This window comes from Carassius carassius, chromosome 4 (genome assembly GCF_963082965.1).
Source record: "Carassius carassius chromosome 4, fCarCar2.1, whole genome shotgun sequence".
Classification (NCBI taxonomy): Eukaryota; Metazoa; Chordata; class Actinopteri; order Cypriniformes; family Cyprinidae; genus Carassius; species Carassius carassius.
Window position 1 is genome coordinate 13,531,044 of NC_081758.1, and position 21,360 is coordinate 13,552,403.

Below are 21,360 nucleotides of genomic sequence, written 5' to 3' on the forward strand. Positions count from 1 at the left end.
ATCGTTCTTGGTGTGAACGGGCCTCTTATGAATATGTTAATTCTGACAGCATTTGACCAATCAGAATAATGACGCTGCCAGGCAACAAGTGTGTTGTAGATACACTGCAGAGTCCATAGCAACGGAAGTGAGCTACGGGAAATGCGCTGATGTCTTTGCGAAGCCGGTTTGATGTTAATCGATATTTGCCTTAAGAAAAGCTGAAAAAATATATAGTTTTAATTAGTCGCCGACAGTTTGTACGTTTTACCGAAATGGAGGTCACCGAGGAAGCGTTGAACAATGAGAGACTGCTGGCCGCGGCGCGTTTTAAAGCTTTCATGATGAAGAACAGCACTAAAACAAACCTCAATCTGTAAGTAACGTTACATCATCGCATTCGCTTCATACAGTATTACAGCTTTTTTTAAGGTATTCTTAATAATTATTTTAGCACCGTTATATACCTTTAGAGAGGACATTTATTGAAACACATTTCCACCATTATTGCCAATATAAGAAGTTTTGATAGAGGTATGTTGAGACACCTTGTGGCAACATGCCCCGAACTTGCATTTACCTTTGCGGTTAATGTATTAAATCTAGCTAGCTTACCTACCTTCAAGGAATCAAATCAGCATCCAATAGCGGTAATGTTTAGTAAACACATTGTTGATTGCTGATGCTCTTGAACCTCTTCGTCCAGCTATGAGCACCTCGTGCGACTGTTAACTAAAGTTATGGACGAGCGTCCGGAGAACGCAGTGGATGTGATCGAAGACATGAGTCGCGAGCTGAAAGCAAGCATCCTTCAGGAGAAGCAGGACACCCTGCGTGACAGTGCGTGCTCGTCCGCGGCTTTGTTATTGGCCGAGCAACAGAAGGCGCTCTTCACGCGCGCGGCCGGCGATGAAGGGGATCGTGAGGAAGATCTGGTAAGAGATCATGTTGGCTTGCTCCTGAAATTAAGATGTTTAATTTAACCAGAGTGGTTTAGAAAGTCCAAAAAGGTTAATCCATATGAACCGAGTGGTTAACTTCAAGTTTTGTGACGAGACACCATTTCTTTACATGGTGAACATATTTCATTCAGGTTTTTCACACTTATAAACACATGATGTGCATAGAGTGCATCATATGGTAAACATGGAAACCTTGAGCTTTTACGATATGTGCTCCATGTATGTGTCAGTCATTGTTTTTGATATTAATAAAAGATTAAATGAAATGTTAATCATATAATCATATCTCTACACAATACTTGAATTAAAGCGCTGACTTCATATAGATTCAATTTATGACACCATACGTTGGATCTAATAAGTACTGGACTTTCAATGGAGGGACAGAGACCACTCAAGTTTCATTAAAAATATATTAATGTTTCAAAGATTGATAAAAGTCTTAAAACCTTAAAAGGTTCAAATAATTGTACTTTAGGACCACTGTAGAAGTCCTATTGGTAGTTCAGTACAATACAACAATTTCTGTAATGCATCATGTATCATTTCCAGGTTGAGTCTCCTCTGCCGAATGTTGCAGAACTCGCATTCTTCTTTGAGCAAGCTGGTGTAGGTCTGGGCCGAGAGGAGATGCATAGAGTCTTTCTGGCTTTGAAACAGCTGGTGGACTCACAGTGTCTCCTGCGCTGTCGATTCTGGGGCAAGATCTTCGGCACGCACAGCAACTATCTGGTGGCTGAGGGGGAATTCAGAGAGGGTGAAGGAGAGGAGGAGGAGGGGACAGAACAAACACATGAGGATGAGGAGAGGGAGGAAGAGCCATGGGAGGACAAGGACGAGACAGAACTTGTGGAAGCTGTAAGTCACTAAATGGCAACTGAAGTATATAAATCTGCATTAAATATCATACTTTTTGGAGTAAAGATGCAGTCACATTAACTGTTGCTCGATTATATTCTGCTGCTGTTTGTTTTAATTTCAGTAACAATCTGTGCAATCTGGAGTTTTACATTAGGGTGAAAGATTGCCTTACGCAGATTTCTCTAATTTTCAAGTTCACAGGAGTTTGCAGAGTTGAGCAACAGAATGATGCTTGGTTTGAAAGTGAAGTCTTTTTGCCTGCAAAATTTTGCATTGAATTCACACAACAAATTTGAACATGAGCGAAATCTGAATCCACGGATTTCAATTGAAATGACTGTAATTTGCCCACAAAAATTTAGCTGATCAACAGTAAAGGGAAAAAATATGAATACAAATGTGCATTTAAACTTGACAAAAACATTTTTGAACTTCAATTGCAGGCTGATCCTCCCCCCAAATCAACATACAAGCCACCTCCACCAGTGCCAAAGGAAGAAAATCACACTGGTGTGAACAAATACACTTATTTTGTGTGTCAAGAGCCCGGGATGCCGTGGGTCAGACTGCCGATGGTCACCCCCGCTCAGATCACAGTAGCGCGGCAGATCCGTAGGTTCTTCACAGGCAGGCTTGATGCTCCTGTTGTAAGTTATCCTGCCTTTCCTGGCAATGAGGCCAACTTCCTGCGTGCCCAGATCGCACGGATCTCAGCGGGCACGCATGTCAGTCCTCTGGGATTCTACCAGTTTGGAGAGGATGAAGGGGAGGATGATGGCCTGCGAGACAGTTATGAGGAGAATCCTAACTTTGAGGGCATCAATGTAAATGAGATGGCTGAGTCTCTGAATCTATGGGTCCATCATGTACAGCATATACTTACACAGGTAAGAAATTCATCTGCCCTAAAACTTCCATTGAAGTGGATCTAGAGTAAGTTTTGGTAACAGTGTCTCATTTTGAAGGCTGCGTATGCCATTGTCATTGGTTATTTATGTCTTTTGATACTACATGCCAGTAGGAAATCAGAATCATGTAATCGGGATCATACTGTCTGTCTGACCCCCTAAGTTGCTGTTGCTCACTCGGACAAACAAATGGAGTTGCTCAGTCTTACAATGACAGCTGTCAGTGTATTGGGAGAATTTGGGACAAAGATGGACCTTCAAGTGGGACTTAAATATGCAATGGAGGGATATATAAAATATGTGTAAAAATACAGATCACAAAGCAAACGGTTGTCATGACAACATCCCGGATCAGCACCTTTCATATACTGATGAGTAAAATTAAATGCACGATACATGATGTGAGAACAGATTGCTATTTAAGTTTGTATGTTAGCATGGACTCACTAACTTTAACGCTAACGTTAGCTAGTTTTAGCCAGAGATACCTTGCTGAAGCACAAGATGACATTAACATTTTGCTTGAGCTGATGAAAAGTGTAACTTAATGAGAGTATGACAACCAGTTAACGTTTTCGTCTTCTTGCTTAGGGAGCTCTGTTTTAGTTGGATTTAGGAAATGTAATAAAATAAATTACATTGCCCATCCTCTCAGGATGACTGGAATCAGTGTTACAAGTACCCTAGGCACATCGGTTTTCCATTTTTCTAGCATAAACACAATTAAACCGGTGCAAGCTTCGGATCTTCCAATGTTTCTCTATGGCTCTGAAACCTAAAGATGTTCGAGTTCTGCTCCCCATGCAACTAATACTCGACTGCCGTTGGATCAACTGCATTCGAGGGGATGGGCTTATCGATAGGTCAATTGAGTGGACTTTCAATTCATTTTCAAAAGGAATCTTTGGAAATGAAAACTGATTTCCTACTGGCACACTAAAGCAAAAAGTATGAATAACTAAATTTTTTGGGGTGAAAAATTTAACATGCTCAGCCTTGTGGACAGTGTACCAACATGCAGTGCCACTGAACTACAGCTGTCCCGAGTTCGATTCCTGTCAAGGACCCCCCCCCCCCCCACTCTCCTACTTTGCTTCCTGCCAGATCTACTCTGTCCTATCATAATAAAGGCAAAAAAAATGTAACATGCTTTAGACATTTACACAGCACTATACATGAATGTTAGGGCCGCTGTGTGTGGGTAAATGTAACTAAGAAGTCTGCTGATGACGTGGATGAAGATGCTGAGGATGAAGAGAGGGAGGAGGAATCTGATGAGCCGGAGCCTGAAGTCGGGCCTCCTCTTCTGACGCCTCTGTCTGAGGACTCAAGTCAGTCACACTGCATAACATTTACATGAAATACCTCCAGTAGTTTAAATGTTGAGCTGTAATGCAGAATATGTTCTGACCACAGAGATTAATGACACCCCACCTTGGAGCACCATGGTCTCCTCTAACCTCATTCCTCAGTTTTCCATCGCTGTGCTGCGCTCCAACCTCTGGCCTGGATCTTATGCTTACGCTAGTGTCAGGTAAGAACCTTGCTTTTCAAAATGTACACTCCATCCAACCATCTCTACAAACTGATACTTCTTCGGCTGAGTAAAACCATTCCTCTGCTCCTTCTCAGGAAGTTTGGAAACATATACATTGGTTGGGGGATGAAATATATCGGGGAGGCCTACACCCCAACCACTTTTCCACCACCCCAAAATGAGTACCCCAGCGGGCCTGAAATTACAGAGGCCCTGGACCCCAGTGTGGAAGAAGAGCAGGCTTTGAAAGCTGCTCTGGAGGAGCAGACAGCAGCCCTGGAAGAGACTGAGGATCTGGAAGAAGATGAGGAGGAGGATGATTAAAATGAACCAAAATAAACCTGCTTCAGAAGGTGTGTTGATGGTCAGATGCTTACATTTTTATGAGTGCAGTTCCTTAAAGAAACCATAACGGTCTAAAGACTGTCTTTGTATGTATGTCTACATCGATTAAATATTAATAACAAAAATTGAGGGAATCAAATCATTTATTAGCGTTTTAAATCATTTTAACATAACATTTTTGATAAATTAATGCATGCTTCCACTGCTTGTCTCCAAACATTATACCATGTGTTACACTTTTTTGTTGTTACATTATTCTTATTCTGCCATGCTTTCTTCTATGCTGAAGTTCCTGTATTAGTTCATGACTAGTTATCTGAATCATCTGAACATATGTATGTAGATAAAATTGTCAACAAGTAAAGCACTTAATTGCAAAAATTATTTACTTAAATATTAGGAAACCTATTTATTTCTTTCTTTTAGATAACAAACCGTTGGACTTTTAATTATGAGCCTGTTTTCTGAGTACTGGAATATATCAGTAAATTGAACTCGGCTTGATATGAGCTTAAGAAAAACTAAAACAGTTTCATTATCATGCAGATTCACTCTTATGTTTTGGTACAAAAATCAAAATAATTTATGCTAAATTTATTATACATTTTTAAATAGGCTTATATCATATAAGAAGAAATGTAGTTCTTGATTTTTTCCTCCATTAAGGAAAACAAGATGACAGTTAGTACTCTAACAGCTGATTCTAGCTGATCATCACAGTTATAGAATTTTAATAAATACTACTAATAGATATTGACACATACGGGCCTTGCGACTTGCTCAGTAACAAATGAAAATCAAAAGATCATCTACAACCATTAATAAAAGAATAATAAATAAAACTACTGAAGCTACACAAGCACGAACGCAAATGGTGACATATAAAATAATCTGATTTATGAGGAGTTACATTTACAACAAAGGAATGTTGTGGTCAAAGCTTGTAAAATAAATTTTCTCTCTTCATTCTAGAAGACTTCACAGTGTTCTTTGGGATAAAGGTTCAATCTCTTTGAATACCATAGGACTTGGGAGAAAACGTCGTAAGACAATAATGTGTATAATGTGCATGTGACATTCATTTTCACATATGAATAAATAATAAACACGGTAGGAAAGGAATCACTGTGAAGTGAGAGGAAGAGCATGAGAATGGTGAATGAGCTTGGAATCATGTCTTCACTTTAGCGAAGGTCATTCTCCTCGTCCTGAATGGTCTTCTTGATTCTTAGTAACATGGTGGTCTGCCACTGATCAAGCCTGGTGATGGATTCAAATTCCCTGACCTAATGAAATAAAATAAATCCAGAACTTTGCATGGAGTAATTCATGAAGGAACTACCACAGTTAAAATGTGTGCAATGAATTATCTAAAACCTGAAACAATATACTTATGAGAGAACTTATAAGAGATATAAGCAGACACTTACTGCATCAGCATACGCATCAATATTCTGCTCTTCATGTGCATTAAGAAGTTTCTGTTTAGTGTGAAATGCAGAAATTTAAATTGAGTTTGATCACTTTATATAAAGCCTCTCAAAACATTCAAGGACACTGTTCACTACTGTTCAAAAATGTGGAGTTGGTAAGATTTTTATGTAAAATTATTAATAACTCTATTCAGAGAGGAACAATTAAACTGATTAAAAGGAACAGTAAAGACTAACATTGTGACAAAAAAAAATCTATTCCAACTTAATTGTTCTTTCCCACATTTTATTCATTCAATATCGATAATAATAAGAAATGTTTTGGAGCAGCAGATCAGCATTATAATATCTTATGCTGAAAATTTAGTTTAATATATATTAAAATAGAAAACAGTTATTTTACATTAGAATAATTTTACTGTTTTTAAAGCGGAAGTAGGTAACTTTTGTAAAAATGTATTTGTGAAACCTGTCATTATGTCCTGACAGTAGAATATGAGACAGATAATCTGTGAAAAAATCAAGCTGCTCTGGTTCCTCCCAGTGGTCCTATTGCCATTTGCAGAAATTCACCACTCCTGGTAAGAAACAACCAATCAGAGCTGCGGTCCGTAACTTTTTTTGTGTTCAAGATGTATATACAAAATGTATATAATAAGCGAGTACACCATGAATCCATTTTCCAAACCGTGTTTTTAGCCTGTCCTGAATCACTAGGTACATCTGTAATAAGTGTTTATATTCGGACTATTTTACATTGCTTCGGGGGTACCGCGGCGGAGTAACCCGGTACCTTTGTGATTCTTCATAGACATAAACAGAGAGAAGTAGCTCCGGCTACAATGTTCTTCCGCAAGACGCAAGCAATTCTGTTTATTAACCGCTAGAGTGTCAAAAGTTACCGACTGCAGCTTTAACTGCATTTCTGATTAAAAATATTACCAACTCCAAACTTTTGAATGATTGTGTATAAAATACAAAAACAATAGGACAATAAATAGAGACAATGAAAACCTAATGGATAAGGATTGGGGCAACACATCTACCTTCAATCTTAATGGATGTTGACACAGAATCTAAGATCACAATGCTATTCCATAGAAAAAACTTTAAGTAACTAAATGTATTGGAAAGAAAGCCTCCAACCTTAAGAAGCTTGCACTCTCTAGCATCTGAGAAGGCTGGATACATTTCTTCATACTTTTGTACAGCCAGCTTTTGAAGAGAACAAGGCTTAAATAATGAGAAAGCAGGAAGTTGCATTTCAATCACCGTGAAGAGTGTAAATCAGTCACCTTGCAGTTGAGCATATCCACACAGAAGTGACACAGTGCTGCTTTGAAGAAATGGTCCTTAGCACCATACTTCAACAAGGTAGTGTCCATGGAGTAAGTCCCAATCTGAGTAGAGACAACATGCCAGTCAACATGAAGCATTAATAAGACAATAACGCACACAGCTTTTCAAAAGAAGAACAAGCCAAACAGACCTGCTCAAATATTTCAGTGGCTTTCTGGTACTGCTCCATCTGAGCCGCATATGTTGCCACTTTGAGAAGACACTTGTTGGCTGCACTAAAGACAGAGAGAGATTTAATATATTTTTATAATACTAAATGAAATCCTTTAATTACAACACCACTTCTGTTCTCATACCTAGACTGTTCTACAACACTTCTAATATAAAGACCACTGTAGAGTACCTGGTGGACTCCTCTCCTTTGTAATAATCTGCAGCATGTTCATAATGAGCAATGGCCTGTAAACAAATAAACATAAGTATTATGGGCACAAATAATAGCAAATGAACAATTATTTTTCTTTCACATTGCTTTCAGAAGGGGTTCTTATTTCAGTCATTATAGTATCGAATGGATGCATTAAAAAATTCACTACATTTCAAAAGATTGGGGACTGTAATATTAAAACAGTTTTTTATTTTAATGCATTTTAAAATGTAAATTGCAAAGCTGAATTTTTGAGCAGTCATTGCACCAGTCTTTAGCATCCTTTGGAAATCAATCTAATATTCAGAGCTGCTGCTCAAGAAACATTTCTTCTTATTTCTCACAAGGTTCTACTTTATCAATTTAATGCATCTTTTCTGAATAAAAATATTCATTTAATATCTTACGGACCCCAAACATTTGAACGGTAGTGTATTTTTATACACCTACTGTCAAAATTCATCTGAGCCACTTAGTGATAAATGTGCACCTTTACAGAAATAGATCACTTCCCACTTACTTTATCTATGTCCAGTAACTCAGATTCGTAGATTTCAGCAACAGATATGTGTTGTTTCGCTGCAATGTTGAAACGTCCCTGTGGAAAATCCCAAATCAGAAAAGTGTATTACCATAAAACAGAAAAAAAACTTAGTTGCATTTTTATGTTGAATTGTATTTGAATGCTTAATAAAGACTTTGCTATAATTTTTCTCACCATGTCTGTGTAGATGTCAATGGCCTGACAGAAACAGCTTATAGCCTCTGTATAGAAAAGTTGCAGAAAGAGCCATAATAGAATTTCTTCTTTTGAATTACAGACACTACATACTGAGAGGTTTTTATTGCTCATAATGTAAAAGTAACAATAAGAGCTATACCTTGAGGATCAGCTTTTTTGAACGCATTGCCAGCATCAAGAAGGTTTATGGCTGCATTGTGCTTGCTTTGCACCTGTAAATACAGTTGTGCAGCTTTGCAGAAGGCATCTCCTGCAGCTTAAAGGGGAACAAATCATTATTCCAAATGACACATGCTTATTGAACACCCTCATACTGTGGCGCAAAAGTTGCTAGGTGTCGTACCATTCCAGTTCTTGGCCATCTTGAACATGTTGGCAGCTCTCACGTACAAGTCACAGCCCTCCTCGACTTTGGAGGAACTCCTGCAATGAACAAAAGGGAAGGGGAGGTTCATTCAAACCGATAGGGGGCGCTATTAGCAGCGCTCGCCTGCGCTTACAACGTGTTTTCAGACCTGATATGGCCAACATGAAGCAAGAGGAGCCAGAAATCAACGTGAAAACACAGGCCCGACATTGCTCTATAGCCTGGAAGTACTACATCAAAAATGAGAGCAATGCCACTGTTTACTGCAGGTTGTGTAAGACGAACTTTAAGTTCTCTTCAAATACAGCAAACATGGTAAAACACCTCAGAGTGAAACATCGACTCAACATCTCCAGTGTAGCCAACGGCGGCGAAAGACAATGCACTGAAGAGCCCAACGAAGGCAGCGTGGGTGAGTATCAAAAGTGTTACAATTAAAGCAAAAAGAGCTAAACGACTCCGTGTGCACTGGCTTTGAGTTGCGCGTGAATAAAAAGCGAGAGGGCGCGCGAATGATACATTCAGCGCGCGCAACTCTTTTATTATAATGACGCTTTATACTGCACTGCGATTCTACTTGCCTAATGGCTGATTTCATTTGTGTGCAAAAACTGCGCACTGGAAAAATAAGCTCTGTTAGGTTTACGACAGCCAAATGCGAACAACGTTGTATTACAAATAATACCGTTTCAAAATATTGCCCATCGATTATATTTGATCATTCTAATTATATCAACATTGCTTTTTGCGCACGGATTGGATTTTTCACCTTTTATTTTAGTTAGATTTTAATGCGCACGATTTACACATTCAATATTGCAGAGGTGCAAAAAATAAAATAAAAAAATAAACATGATTATTGGATTTACCCCAAAAACGACCCGAATAACGAATGCGACGTTTTCATTTTCTTGTCTGCCTCGGCCATGATGGCCAAAGCTTCCTTTTCTTTTCCAGAATAATCCATTTTGGCAGATTAAAATGTGAGCCAGACTGCAGTGAACGATATCCAAGCAATATCTCATTCACTTCGCCTGAAATGAAGTTGTTTGTTTTATTGACATCATGCGGACATCGGAAGTAAATTCGCTTTAGGGGAATGTCGCAAAATAGTTTTTCAAAATGACAGTGAACCGAAATGCGTTGTTTACATTATTACTTATAAGTTGCTGTCCATTAATAATAACATATTTACAATTATGTAACAATTCATATATCTTATCTACACGAGCAGAGTCAAGCAGTTATAATGTATATAAACGCCCCTGATGTACATTATTCGCTTCTCTTGAATGTGTACAACTTACCCTCGTACCCTGGAGGCCAACGCGCAGAGCACATCAGTGTGTTGGTCGAGGAGGATGTGCAGGCATTCTGAGACGCTTTTTGTTATTAGTAAACTATTATTTATTTTCCGACGCGAAGTTATACAAGTCAGCACTGTGTATAATTTAGTGGTGATAACACACGAGCTGGAGGTGTGACTTTTTTAATCTTAATGGCCTTTATGCTCGCCCGGAAGAACATCCAGTGACGTTTAATGTAAATAATGGACTAATTTAGTTTCATTATAATCATTTTGCGTGGTTATTTTTCTCTGGCTAAACGGTCTTGTAATGAGCAAGAGACAGTTATACCTGACGTGGAGTCAGTCTCTTAATACAAATCTTATAATTTGTTCTAATGTTCCCGCGAAAAACAAAAAATGTATCTTTGTAATGTAAATGTAATGTACCTGCTGCTATAGTTTTTGTTCAATATTTTCAACAGTGTTCTGGTATACTTATTATATAATGAGTTCCCTCTCCAGGGGGGAACTAAACATTACGTCAGCTAAAGACGTATATGGGAACTCCTCCCTTCTCCACTTTTGCTGAAATCTTATTGGCTAACGCCAGCTGGGGGCAGCTGGCCAATTGACGCGAAGCATGCAAATACTGACAGGTCAGCGGGCAGTATAAATTGCATGGGCGCAAAAATTACGTCAGAATCTCTTTCTTCACGCTAGAAGTCTTATCTAAGTCATCGTGGAAGTTGCAATAGAGGACTACTCACCCTGTTTTTCCTCTCCGCATCCGATGGCTGCTAATGCTAGATTCGGACCTTCACCAGTTCTGTGTGACCTGCCTGGGTTTCTCACACGGACCACACATGCGCCCACTGTGCCGAGCTGCCAGTGCGCGCCCTCAGAGCCAGAGTGGCTCGGAAAACAGCAGGAATGAGGCCCACCGCCGCCAGCGAGCCATTGAGTTTGACGTCGGCGTGGTGGGCGATAGCTTCCGCCCCGCGAACTTTGTCCTCTTCGGAGCTGGCGAGGAAAACGACTCCATGTCGCTTTCGACGTCGGGAAAAGGTTTGGACCTCTCAGTAAAGAGGGATCGCCCCGACCAAGAGGGCCCTGCAGACCTCCAGGGGGAGCTCGTCAGGGTCTTCGGAAAGGCCGTCACGGAGCTGGGTCTCGCTTGCAACGCACCTGACGAGCCTGTGAAAGGTAACTGGACTCGTGGCTCCTCCAGTCGAGCTGCTACCAGACGGCATTGAGGCATGCAAGAGCTCGTGGTGAAGTCGTGGGCTGCACCCCAATCGGCGCGCACCCACTCGGCTACGCAGGCCATGTTCACGCACGTGGACGGGGCGGAAACCCTCCCCCCGTCGAGGAGACTGTGCACCTGTGTCCGTCTCCCTCTGCATTTGGTTCGGACCACAGCCTGCCTTCCAAGCCGTGCAGTTAACGGCCCTTAGATGGAAAATGCCTATACTTCCGAGGGAAGGCAGCTTCTGCTCTTCATGCCAGGGCAATACTCAAGGTGTTTCAGGCAGATGGCGGCACAGTAGCGCTGACGTCATCAAGGATCTGCGCGCGGCAACTGATCTCGCGCTGATGGTTACTAAGCGCTCTGCTCAGCCGTTTCATGGGGCTCATGGTCGTCCTTACAGGCACCTATCGCTTACCCTAACTGTCCTGGAAGACGCGGACCGTAGGACGCTCCTAAACGTTCTAGTTGCTCCCTCCGGCTTCTTTTGTGACGTCATGGCGCTTTTCTCAGAGACGCAGAAAGCGCGCCAAGGCGATGAGCCATGTTATACCCTGTCGCTCACTCCAGTCTTCATCTGCGAGGTTCCGCTCTTATGCACCTCGTCAGGCTCTAAGACCAGATAAAATAGCCCTCCGTGACACCCCGCTCTGAACCGGACGCTCGTTTCGGCCGAAACCAGCAGTGGTAAGAACCTGGGAGGAAACGTCAGGGTCGGTTGAGGACCCCGCGCCGCGAGAGAGCCATCTTTCACGATAGTGAAAGAGTGAGTGCGCGGGAGGCCCCGCCCCCAAGTGTCATGTTCAAATGCATCATGTCCCCCATTTCCTTCGGGCGACGATTGCTATGTGTGTTTAAATGCTGTTTGTGTGAGTTCCACAATAAAAGCATGTATACAATCAACAAAAGAGCTTTACTTCCTCTTACACTCATCACTGTGTCACTCGCCCTGTCTCATAGCAGCGCTGAGCTACAACCCATGATTATAATGGCCTCGCGAGGGAGCGAGAGTGCCAACATCACAAAAACACGGTGTCACCCTCCATGTTCAGATGCATTATGTCCCCCATGTTCTTTCGGGCGACGATTGCTATGTCTGTTTAAATGCTGTTTGTGAGTTCCACAATAAAGCATGTATACAATCAACAAAAGAGCTTTACTTCCTCTTACACTCATCACTGTGTCACTCGCCCTGTCTCATAGCAGCGCTGAGCCACAACCTATGATTATAATGGCCTCGCGAGGGAGCGAGAGTGCTAACACCACAAAAACACATGCATCGTGTCCCCCATGATGTTTGTGTGAGTAAAAATTGTGTCACTCGCCCTGTCTCTAACAGCGCAGAGCCACAAACCCATGATTATAATGGCCTCTCGATGGCGCAAGAGTGTCACACCAGCGTGCTTTTACGAGTCAGACTGTAACATATCTGGGAATATGTTTGGACTCAATGGCGATGCGAGCCCATCTCTCTCTAGAGCATTTCATCGACTCTGCGCTGTTTCAGACCGGGCAGGTCGTTTACACTGAGGGAATTTCAGAGGCTTCTGGGACTAAATGGCGGCGGCTTCTTCAGTGCGCCATCTGGGTCTGCTACTTTGCGGCCGCTACTGTTTTGGCTCTAACTCGAGTTTCGCCGAGGGCGTGGTCTTCGGTCCACAAACACATACGGTCATTCACAGTTGCGTCAGCACTCTGAGACCGTGGAACAGCCCGGATATGTTCAGCCCAGGAGCTCTTTTCCCTACGAACGCGTCTACTTCAGGCTGGGGAGCAGTGCGTCTGGGCGTACCTGCCTCAGGCCTGTGGTCGGAGTCACAGAGAAGGTGGCACATACACCGTTTGGAATTGGAAGCGGTGTCCTTAGCCCTGCAATCCGTTCGGTCGAAATTGGAGTGGCAACTTGTACTGATACAAACCGACAACACGTCTGTGGTCTCGTACATAAATCGCCAGGGCGCCGTGCGCTTCAGAGCTCTATTCAAACAGGCAGCGAGGCTCCTGTTGTGGGCGGACCGACACTTAATCTCCATAAGGGCGTCGCACATCCCCAGTACTTTGAACCGTGGAGTGAGCATGCTTTCAAGGAACGGGATTCCTCAAGGAGATGGAGGCTTCACCCAGGATCAGATCTAATGATTTGGGAGGGAGGAAGTGGATTTGTTTGCCACGAGCGAGAACACACACTGTAAGACGTTTTTCTCGCCATCTCACTCCCCCCTGCCGGGAGATGCTCTGACATCGCGTTGGCCGGAAGCCAGGCCTCCACGTTCCCTCCGGTGAAGAATCTGCCTGTGTTGTGCAAAATCAGGGAGGAGAGAGCGTCAGTTATACTCGTGGCCCCGAACTGGCCGAATCAGCCCTAGTTCGCGGACCTGAGAGAGTAAGTGATGGCTCCCCCATGGCGAATCCCCCTCAGGCAGGACCTGCCGTCTCAGGCAAACGGCACAATATGGCGCCCCGAGCTGTGGAACCTTCATGTGTGGCTGCTGCGTGGACCATAATAAGCGGGACGCTCTGCACTCACGAGTGCTAAACACACTTACGGAGACGCGAGCACCATCAAACATTCGCTGCTACGCGCAGAAGTGGGGAGTTTTCACAAAATGGTGCAAGGACATTTATGTTGACCCGGGGACCTGTTCCGTGTCGGATGTTTTGTGCTTTCTACAGCACAGTATGGATAGCGGGAGTTGAAACCATCCACGCTGAAGGTGTATGTGACCGCTAGTGCCGCTTTTCGTTCCCCGGTTGACGGGCAAGCGATCGGTAAGCACGCTCTGGTAATCAGTTTTCTCAGGGGAGCAAGGAGATTGTGTACTTCATGGCTGCCCTCCGTGCCGCCGTGGGATTTAGCTCTAGTTTTGAGGGCTCTATCTCTTACTACCGTTCGAGCCCTTAACTTCGATTGCGGTTAAGGAGCTTCCCTGAAGTCTGCTTTGTGTTTGGTGAACGATATTGCATCGGTTTCGGACCTGGTGACTGTAACGTCACTCTCCGGCCGAGACCGGGTTTCGTTCCGAAGTCACTCAATACACCGTTTTGTTTCCCTGCCCGCCTTATCTGTTGAGCCATCAGCCTCGCGTGACGCTGATACTCAGAGCGCCGAGACCCTGTTAGGGTTTTACGGATGTATATGAATCGCTCGGCCGCCTTTCGTCAGTCGGACCAGCTGTTCGTGTGCTTGGTGGATGAAATACGGGACGTGCTGTTTCTAAACAGAGACTTTCTCACTGGATCGTGGACGCTATCGAATGCCAGGGGAAGGGTTATCCCCTCAACATCAGAGCTCATTCTGCGAGGACAATATAAATGCTTCCTGATGGGCCTGGTCTAGAGGTATGTCGGTCCAGTATTTATGTTTTGCTGCTGGCTGGTCTTCCCAGAAGACAAATGCCAGGTTTTACAAGCTGGATGTACCCTCTGTAGCGTCACATGTACTTTCGGTGAGTTAAGTTTTATTCATTCTGTTATAACCAGCTATACAGTAGTTACCATGGCTGCTAACTCTGTGTTATGGTTTAAATGGTTTATGCAGTTGTCACCGCTAAGCTGTCGACTCTGTGTTTACTCTCAAGCTTGAGTGCTTTTGTGTTGTGTCTGCCCTGTTTAGTGCGGGCTTCACATTTATTGCATGAAGATATGCTAATTTCATTAGGGTCGGAGCTGATGTCTCATTGGTCTAGTTCCGCCTATCAGATGCAAGCACTCTTAACGACACGGCCATTGGCTAGAACTGTCCTGCTTATGTGTGGGGGTGATTGACTCCGTTCAGGGCTTATCTTCACTGCTCTCACGGTGGGATTTTATACAGTTCCCATATACGTCTTTAGCTGACGTAATGTTGAGTTCCCGCCTCGAGAGGGAACGTCTCCGGTTACTATCGTAACCTCGGTTCCCTGAGAGGCGGGAACGAGACATTACGTTAGCCGCCGTGGTCGCTGTTTGATCAGCTGTGCTAGCGTTCAGTCGTGATTCTGATGTCATTTTCGTGCCCATGCAATTTATACTGCCCGCTGACCTGTCAGTATTTGCATGCTTCGCGTCAATTGGCCAGCTGCCCCCAGCTGGCGTTAGCCAATAAGATTTCAGCAAAAGTGGAGAAGGGAGGAGTTCCCATATACGTCTTTAGCTGACGTAATGTCTCGTTCCCGCCTCTCAGGGAACCGAGGTTACGATAGTAACGGAGACGTTTTATTAGCATAAGAATATATTAACAACAGCATAAGATACTACTACATATACCATATATGTAGTTTTAAAATTTATTTCACATGCTGCAAGACCTTTTAATATAAATGGCAAGCGATCCAAAGTGTGATGAACTTGTGAAATAGTGTCCAGTCACGGAATAAATTGAAAAAATAAATTAACCTCTTCCTTATCTTACAACTACGCTTTTATAGCATTGCAGATTATTGCATTTTGGCTGTCTTTAGATTATGTGACAATGTTCTGCAACCAACCACATCTGAGATAAAACCGTTAATGGAACCAAGGTATGACTAGAAGTTTAACTATTTAGATTGAAAACAAAAGGACAAACTTGAAAGCTATGTTTTAGCTATCTTATTTCTCTAGATTTACACATTGCATACAGCACTGGGGTTTCTGTACATTTATGACATTTTCTTGACCCCCAGGAAACATTGGTTGCAAGGACCACATTCTAACAATGACATACCATTTCTATGAAAATGTTTGTTACAAAAAATATAAAGTCTTGACATTACATAAAGGATTAGGATGAAATATTTTTTCATAGCATTTTCAGTACAAAATAAATGTAACTTTAGTTATGCTAGTTGCATAATTACATAAGTTCCTGTTCAATTCTCTTGTTCTTAAATGACATGCATTAAAAATGTATGCCCTGATTTTTGTTTTGTTTTTTATTTCACCACAGACATGGATCTCCCACCTCAAAGGCATCCTGGAAGTCACAGCAATCCAACTCTTCGTCGGAGAATGCAGCGTTTTTTGCCATTTTCTGTTCGCCGCACATCGAAAGTGTGGAACCACTACACTCAGTTAAGTCTGCATCGTGTCGAGTGTAACCATTGTAAGAGACAGCTTTCCTTTCACAACAGCACTACTTCCATGAGAGAACACTTAGGACGCAAACACAGCATTCGAGAAGGAGCAGTACCCCCTCACAACACAACAGGCATCCCCAGTCCTGCAGCTTTGCATTCTCATATTCAGACCTCTTTACGTGGTAATAGATGTCACACCACAGGCAATGCTCCATTTCAACCAGCACTGCCAGTTACTGTAAAAGAGGAGCAGGAAGAAGTACTGCCAGCTGAGATGGCAGAGACCAAACCAGCTCGGACCACATACACCCCTGACTGTGTAGCAGGAAGCGGTACTTCTAGTTCAAATGCCATTGTGCACCAAGATACAGATATAGGTTGCCTAATGTATAATTTTCCTGCAGGCGAGATAGGCAGCACTGCTGGAGGCAGCACTGCTGGAGGCAGCAGCAACCGCAGCGGCTCAAGAGCCTGCAGCAACAAGCGAGCAGAGGTGTTGACCGATCTTATCTTGGAAATGGTCTTCAGAGACCTTCGGCCGTTGTCTGTGGTAGAAGAGAGGGGGTTCAAACTCTTACTGAATTGTCTAGAGCCTAACTACCCTGTGCCTTCTCCATCTCTACTTGGCAGTCTTCTTTGGCATCGCTACCACATCCTCAAGCAATGCCTTCAACAGTATCTACAGACAAGTCTAACTTCTCACTGTCTGACCCTCTGCACCGAATATTGGCGATCCATAGATGGATGTGGGGTTGATGGGGATGGTCAGTACTACCTTACAGTCAGCACGCATTTTGTAGACTCTAATTGGCGCCAGGCACATTACGTGCTTGAGACCCGTCCAATAGCAGAATTCAAAAGAAGCCCATCTGAGAGTGGGCAAGCGAGCTTTGCAGACACTTTGAGAGCAGTCCTCTCCGAGTTCCAGCTCCCAGAGAACTTCATTTTCTGTGTCGTGCATGACACCCCCATTGGATCCGAGCCCAGGGGGCAGGAGAATATGGCCATTAATCCGGGATGTCAGCAAGAAATTGCTGGACCCAGCCATGCTCCTCCCAGTAATCTTCCCGAGGGATGGGCACCTCTGCTTTGTGCAGGTCAGGCCCTGAAACTTTGTGTCCAGGAGGGACTTTGTGTGGAGACTGTCAGACAAGCTCTGGCAGATGCCCGTGCCATTGTTCTACATTTCCAGCACAATGTGAACGCTTCTATGGCACTGAGCCAGAAAGCCGAGGCTGTTAATAAAGAGTCCACATGCCTTGTCTTGAATGACCCAGGGCGCTGGACCACTGCCATTGAGATGTGTGAGCGTCTGCTGGAGCTCAAGTGGGTAATAAGTTCTGTCCTAGAGGAGCAAAAAGTAGCAACAAATCTGGCCGATCACCAGTGGCGTCTTATACATGAACTAGTTCCTGTGCTCAAAACTGTTTGCATTGCAGCATCATTTTTAAGTGAGGACATCAACAGTGCCATTTCAGCATTAATGCCATGCCTACAAGGAGTGTCTCGGCTCCTAGGACAGAAAATTTCAGAGTGTACCTGTCCAGTGGTGAAGGAAGTTATGCAGAGAATTCGTGCTGGTATGGACAAACAGTGGAGTTTGAGTGATGAAGATGCTCTACTGGATTCTTCTGCTGTATTGTCCTCGTTTCTGGACCCGCGTTTTAAAGAGTTGCGGTTTCTTAGCCCACATGCCCGCAGCAAGTTGCACGACAAGGTGAAAGAGTTGCTATCTGTTCATGCTTTTATGAGCGATGAACAAATGAATGCAGAAAGGAGACAAAGCATGGAAATGGAAGAGACTGTGGACGAGCGTGGAGAACCTGCAGATTTTGGATTGGATGATTCCTTGCCAATTCCTGCAATGGCTTCTTTGGATTCTCCTGAATCATGTGGATCTGTGGAGGAAGGTGACAGCATTGAGCTGCAGCCAAGCGAGCCCTCTGTTGCCATATCATCTCCAGAACAAGTCAATGAAAACACGCTTGGTTCGCCTTTCAAGAATGCTAGCGACCGTAAAAGACATTCTAGTGGGACCAGTATGACCTCACCGCTGAGAGGAGATTTACAGATCACGCCTCGTATACGGATGAGTCCTCTCCCGCAGAGCATGTATGATATTCTTCTGGGCGAGGATCCTACTGAACGAATGCCCGAGATTCACCAACAGCTGGAGAATTATATAGCAGAGCCACTTTGCAGACGCAGCCTCTCGCCCCTGCAATGGTGGCGCAACAAGGAGCATCGCTTTCCTGCTGTGGCCAGACTGGCTCGAAAATACCTGTCCATACCTGCAACTGCTGTTTCTGCTGATCGGACATTTGCCCCTAGGGAGTCCCCAGTGACCCAAAGAAGGGCCACATTGGGGTCTAAACACCTTGACCACATTTTGTTTCTCCATCAGAACACTGACTATGTGGATCAGCTGAAAGGTGACTCCTCCACACGTGAAATTGAGCAGTGGAACAGTGTTAGTGGAAACCAAAGCAGAGAAAGTCTTTACCAGACTCTAGTATCGTATGAAAGTAAGGTTCGTGTGTCCGAAGAAGAGTCATGATCACTGTTTATGTACAGTACATATGCATACAGACATGTTAAAGGGATAGTTCAACCAAAAATGTAAATTCTGTCATAATTTACACTCAATTTACTCACCGTATGGAAAAATACTATGGAAGTCAATGGAGACATTAACTTTTTGGTTAACCACATTCTTCAAAATCATTTATTTTCAACAGAAGTAAGAAATTCATACAGGTTTGGAACAACTTGAGGGTGAGTAAATGGAAACACAATTTTCATTTTTGAGGGGACTATCCCTTTAAGATTTTTAAAAACTATATACAAGTGTTGCCTTTGAACAGTTGTCATATCCCACTATAAGCTAGGTATCTGATTACCATCATAATCAGCAGGTTTTAGACGCAAGGATTATGAGAAAAGATAAATACAGTTATACTGCTATGTGAATACGTTTTGAAATAACACATTCCTTTTACAAGGAATTTATAACACTATTGTTTAATATAGACTTTGGTTTCTAAGAGGTCTGAGGATTTGTCTTGTAGATACTGTTTTACAAAATTTTGCCTAAATTTGTTTTACTACATTCTTAACGTCTCTGAACCATTACATATTTACGCAATATGAGCACATGAGCATTGAGCAATCATGCTGCTTTTCTGAATATCAGTACGGCTGTGATTTGGTCTTAAGTAATAACTGCTGTGCAGACATCAAGCCAACTTTATCTCTGCACAGTTTGCATACTCTGTTCTGGAATACTGAAAAATCTAATTTGGTCAATCAAATTCCAGGCCATAAAGTAACTGTTGTATTATTGATTAAATCTGCATATGCTGTTACTCTTACAATAGTATTATCACTTTACAGTGTTGTAGGCATTACATAGAATGCATTGTCAAACTCATCCATGCATTTCAACTATATCGCTTCCTCCTTTATATTTATAGGGGATATGTAGATTCAAATGAAGTGTTATCTTTTTTTATTGTTGCAACAGTAGAATTTACAATGTATTCTATTAGTAGCATGTTTAGATTAAAATTTTCTATGAAATACTCTGGAGTCTGGTAATTAACAATGGAAGATTGTGATTTTCAGTTATCATTTATTTTAAATAAGTTTAATACTAGTAAAACATTTGTTCTATTAGAACAGCAAAGGAATGTTAAGAAAACAATCAAATTGGTAATGAAAAATCTTGAGAGAATTTTTTTAACCCAAACTTAATGTGTCAAACAGTTGAACAAACATCGAAAATAAAAACCAAGAAACCTTTTTTATGAAATGCTGTCATATTAAATTAACAAATCTGATACATTCTAAAAACTCCAAACTGTTAACTTCAGTGCCTTGTGCACTTCTCAAAATTTGAACAAGAAATAAACAGTTCCACGAAAAATCCACGAAGTTGGCTATTCTTTTGTTGAAAACTTTATTTTTGATTACAATTAAGGCTAATTTCAAGGTCCATATTAATCGCTGGACAATGTTTTGAATATTTACTGTTAATATTTACTGTTTACTCTAAAACAGCACTTTACAAATAATCTTTTATGAAATACTGATTGGAATTCAGTTCACTTTAGTCACTTTTAGACCACTGCCATCTAGAGATCATTTCTGTCCTGACGGAGGGGGAACTGTCGCTCTTCAAATCTCTGTTGGGTTTAAAGGTAAAAATAATTTTAATGTGTCATTTTGCTAATATTTATTCATAGAAGTTTTTTGTTGATTGTTTCATGTCACAGCTGGTTAGAACAAAAAATCTAATAACAATAGGTATTTTGGCGCAATCAGCACATTCGGCTGTTAACCGAAAGGTTGGTGGTTTAAGCCCACCCAGGGACAGAGGCTCTTTCAGAGCTTTGGGGGCAGTCGTGGCCTAATGATCAGAGAGTCTGACTTGTAACCCAAAAGTTGTGGATTTGAGTTTCAGGTCCGGTAGGAATTGTCAGTGGAGTGAATGTACAGTGCTCTCTTTCTCCCTCAATACCATGATTTATCACGTTCATCTGCTCAGGCTGGTGCTCTTGAGCATCTGAATGCCCTTAGGAAAATAGCAGTAATGTTTTTAGATGATGTATATACAGATGTAATAACGTGTGTCAATTTACTGAAATGAAACTTACAGAGTTCCCTCCACCTTCATCCTTTTTATTTGTGGCTCGGACACATTGCTTGAACTTTTTTTTTTTTTTAGCTTCTTCATGGTATAGTAATACTCCAAACACTGGGCTACTGATTTTGTCTGCAACTACAAAATAAACATCAACTTAGTATATTTAGTAGGGATGTAGTGATTCATTCAACTCACGATTCGATTTGATGATGCTGATTTCATGATTCTTTCTAAACAAGATTTTTGACCAATTATAAATGAAAAGGTGTCCTTTTATTATAGCTT

The 21,360-nt window shown here is 42.3% G+C and overlaps 3 protein-coding genes and 1 long non-coding RNA gene across 5 annotated transcripts; 2 read left to right on the plus strand and 2 right to left on the minus strand.

Annotated features, from left to right (window-relative positions):
• The first annotated feature begins 91 nt into the window (after nt 1-91).
• Nucleotides 92-5,907, plus strand: rsph4a (radial spoke head component 4A). Its single transcript, XM_059547390.1, has 8 exons — nt 92-355; nt 686-914; nt 1,494-1,799; nt 2,246-2,689; nt 3,897-4,041; nt 4,127-4,244; nt 4,343-4,600; nt 5,565-5,907. Exons 1-7 carry the CDS (start codon nt 255-257, stop codon nt 4,569-4,571), a joined length of 1,572 nt encoding a protein of 523 aa, XP_059403373.1. The 5' UTR covers nt 92-254; the 3' UTR covers nt 4,572-4,600; nt 5,565-5,907.
• On the minus strand, nt 4,718-5,130 carry LOC132136858 (uncharacterized). Its single transcript, XR_009431585.1, has 2 exons — nt 5,065-5,130; nt 4,718-5,011 (listed from the first exon to the last, which is right to left on the minus strand). It is a non-coding gene; the product is annotated as an uncharacterized LOC132136858 (long non-coding RNA).
• Nucleotides 5,294-9,941, minus strand: napaa (N-ethylmaleimide-sensitive factor attachment protein, alpha a). The gene is made up of 11 exons (XM_059547394.1): nt 9,730-9,941; nt 8,837-8,916; nt 8,633-8,749; nt 8,470-8,516; nt 8,272-8,349; nt 7,728-7,783; nt 7,515-7,599; nt 7,321-7,425; nt 7,172-7,240; nt 6,023-6,073; nt 5,294-5,878 (listed from the first exon to the last, which is right to left on the minus strand). The coding sequence occupies exons 1-11, from the start codon at nt 9,825-9,827 to the stop codon at nt 5,777-5,779; spliced, it is 888 nt and encodes a 295-aa protein (XP_059403377.1). The 5' UTR covers nt 9,828-9,941; the 3' UTR covers nt 5,294-5,776.
• LOC132136731 (uncharacterized) lies at nt 8,993-20,355 on the plus strand. Of its 2 annotated transcripts, none has more exons than XM_059547347.1 (2): nt 8,993-9,272; nt 16,301-20,355. In XM_059547347.1, exons 1-2 carry the CDS (start codon nt 9,014-9,016, stop codon nt 18,985-18,987), a joined length of 2,946 nt encoding a protein of 981 aa, XP_059403330.1. In that variant the 5' UTR covers nt 8,993-9,013; the 3' UTR covers nt 18,988-20,355. The 2 variants fall into 2 exon arrangements, with proteins under 2 accessions (XP_059403330.1, XP_059403339.1); XM_059547356.1 differs by lacking the exon at nt 8,993-9,272 and adding an exon at nt 15,708-15,893.
• The last annotated feature ends 1,005 nt before the right edge of the window (nt 20,356-21,360 follow it).